At 44.4% G+C, this 3,058-nt stretch overlaps 1 protein-coding gene across 1 annotated transcript; it reads right to left on the bottom strand.

Moving 5' to 3' along the window:
- Positions 1 to 1,253: 1,253 nt before the first annotated feature.
- LOC104961684 (putative violet-sensitive opsin) lies at positions 1,254 to 1,593 on the bottom strand (the record flags this gene model as incomplete). The annotated part of the gene is made up of 1 exon (XM_010790016.1): positions 1,254 to 1,593. A coding segment is annotated over exon 1 (340 nt), but the record flags the coding sequence as incomplete, so codon positions are not given.
- Positions 1,594 to 3,058: the final 1,465 nt, after the last annotated feature.

The raw sequence follows: 3,058 nt of genomic DNA, 5'->3' as shown, positions 1-3,058 counted from the left end.
ACAGGAAGTCAGAGGAGAACAGGGAGTTACAGGTCAACAGGAAGTCAGAGGAGAACAGGGAGTTACAGGTCAACAGGAAGTCAGAGGAGAACAGGGAGTTACAGGTCAACAGGAAGTCAGAGGAGAACAGGGAGTTACAGGTCAACAGGAAGTCAGAGGAGAACAGGGAGTTACAGGTCAACAGGAAGTCAGAGGAGAACACAGGAACCCTTTGTCACTACCCAATCTGTACTGCGCATGTGCGAGATGGTCCGCCATATTGGAGAACTCCGGACGGCAACCCAAGATGGACACTTGACACAGTGGCTTTTGGCAAAGCTCAAAAAGAAAACTCGAGAGAGATGAGTTATTGTTATTACAACGTGACTTCACTATTCACAACTCTTTTTATTGGGTTCTTTTATTTGGGGTTAAGTACATTGTCAGAATAAGTGAGAAATGGATTTAACTTCTGTTAGACAGCCATATGCCATAGATGTTTGCATACATTCACAGTAAGTATGTATTCAGTATGATAGCTGTCTAACAGAAGTTACATCCATTCTCACTTATTCTGACAATGTACTTAACCCCAAATAAAAGAACCCAATAAAAAGAGTTGTTAAATAATAATGAAGTCACGTTGTAATCACAATAACTCATCTCTCCCTCGTTTTCTTTTTGTGCTTTGCCAAAAGCCACTGTGTCAAGTGTCCTACTTGGGTTGCCGTCCGGAGTTCTCCAATATGGCGGACCATCTCGCACATGTGCACTGCAGATCGAGCAGAGCTGCAGATCGGGTAGTGACACCCTAACGTAACCTACACACGGTCACGTTGACGCTTGCCGGTGGGCGTATCTGGCTTGCGACCAACAGCCAATCACATGAATCTCCTGCCCCGGACACACAAAGAGCGCGTTTGATTGGCTAGAGCTTGTACTGGCATATGATTTGATTGGCTGGCGCTTCCGTCGACGCTTGAAAAGTTGAACTTTTCTCAACTTTCAGCGCGAGCAACGGAGGCAAAGCCAAGCAACGGAACCACAATGCAACAAAACCGTGTGTAGGAACCCGTTCACTACAGATTTAGAAAAAGCATTCAACAAATGTCTTATTAAACCTCCAGAAGAGATAAATAAGAACTAGTACATTTAGAAGCTTTTATTTCGACGTGTAATATTTCCTATGAATTCAGAATCTATAATATGAAAATCCTTAAGGTAAACGTCAATGATTTATTCTCTTATTTGTTGGTATAAATAATAAGATGTACCTGCGATGGCGCCCATGCAAGCCTCCAGCTTGCACATGGTGAGTCCCAGGAAGTAATAGCCCCTGGCGCTGCAGACGAACACCTGGCTGACGGAGAAGGTGGTGAAGATGAAGCCGGCGAACGACACGTTCACCAGGATGTAGTTCAGAGGAACCCTCAGCTTCTTGTGCTTCAGCGTGACGAAGAGCACGAGTACGTTGAGAGGCGTCCCTGCAAAGAAGACAAAGCCCATGAAGATGGTCTGCAGGTGGAAGGCCCAGCGGGGGGCCAGGTGATACTGAGGGCCTTCGAAGGGACTGATGTTCGAGACATTCTCGTAAAGGTGAAAGTCCTTCCCCATCGTGACCTCCGACTGTATAACACAGCTCCAGTCTGCAGCCTCTTTATATACGCAGCGATAACCCAACCCTCCCGTCTGATAAACCCTAACTCCATTCCTCTTTATCAACACACCAATAATAACCCGATAACTAAGAGGATTTACTCCTAAAGCTGCTTTTCTGCAGCTTTCAGACGGACTGAGTCCATGACGACACTCACTCACCTGTGTGAGGAGCTTTCTGTGAGAACAGATAACAAACATGCTGCTGAATGGTTTTAGTCCGTCACGCTGATAGCTCATGCTCTGAGCAACACCCATCTCCCCTCTGCGGTCTGTGTGAGATACAGACTGCAAGGTCAAAATGCTGTTTCTCACAATCCCGAGGAATAAAAGTTCAAACCAAGTTACAAAAGCAGCCTGTTATGCACATTGCAAAGAAGGGCTCTACGAGTAATCAGTAATGTTGGATATCTTGAACACTGTTCATTATTATTGAAGTCACACACTCTGGAGTTTAATGATCTGGTTATATTTCAAAGTGCATCATGTACAGAGCAAGAGATGATCTGCTTGCTAGGAAACTACAGACGTTGTTCACAGACGGAGAGGGGAGGTCTCATCTGAGAGGAGGTCTACATCTGAAACAACTCAAGGTCAGAAGAACTCTGAGAAGAGCAGAACGATCTGTGGGGGGGTTCATGGAGCGCTTTGGAGCTGGAGTTCAAACAAAGCACACATAGCATTCACTTTGAAGGATGCACAGAAACACTTCTTTGGAGAAGTGTGAGAATGAAGAAAGGAGATTGAAGAGGAGCAATGATTGATCAGCAGTGAGTAGGGGGGTCCATAAGCATCTGCTTCCTCCTGCTCCCTTCGGGCACATAGGATTCATTATTATTCATATTATTCATATTTTTGTTGAATATATAAATATTATTATGAACATTGTTAAATGCTGTATTCTAACAATACGCTATTCACATTTGTTATTTTAATCTGTTTGAAATAAAGATGGAAATGAAATGAATAAAATATCTCTCTCTGTGCAGCTGCTGCTCTGAAGTCTCATTGATCTGCACTGAATAACGGAGTCTGTGACTTCAGGCTCTCCTTACCCCTTCACCTGAGCGCACTGTGCAAATCCACTCAGACCCTCGGATTACACCGAAGATTCACTTCTCCCACTTAACTGATTTAACTTGCTGTGAGCCACTGTTAGCCACTGTTAGCCTCTTTAAACCTCTTTAAACCACTTTGAACTGATTAGCCCGGGTCTGAAAGGACCAAGCGTTAGCCAGAGGAAGCAGATTAAAAGGGTTAATCTCTGTTTCGGTTATACAACAACTGCTTCATCTTCACGGGACAGAACGGAGGACAGGTCAGGGTTCATATCCTCTTCCATAAGTCTGGTTCTGTATTTCTACAGGTCTGGTTCTGTGTTTCTACAGGTCTGGTTCTGTGTTTCTATAAGTCTGGTTTTGTG

Source organism: Notothenia coriiceps, unplaced genomic scaffold (assembly GCF_000735185.1).
Source record: "Notothenia coriiceps isolate Sejong01 unplaced genomic scaffold, NC01 NC01_scaffold00033654, whole genome shotgun sequence".
NCBI lineage: Eukaryota > Metazoa > Chordata > Actinopteri > Perciformes > Nototheniidae > Notothenia > Notothenia coriiceps.
Note: the sequence above shows the minus strand (reverse complement) of the source record. Positions and strands in the feature narration are given on the sequence as shown.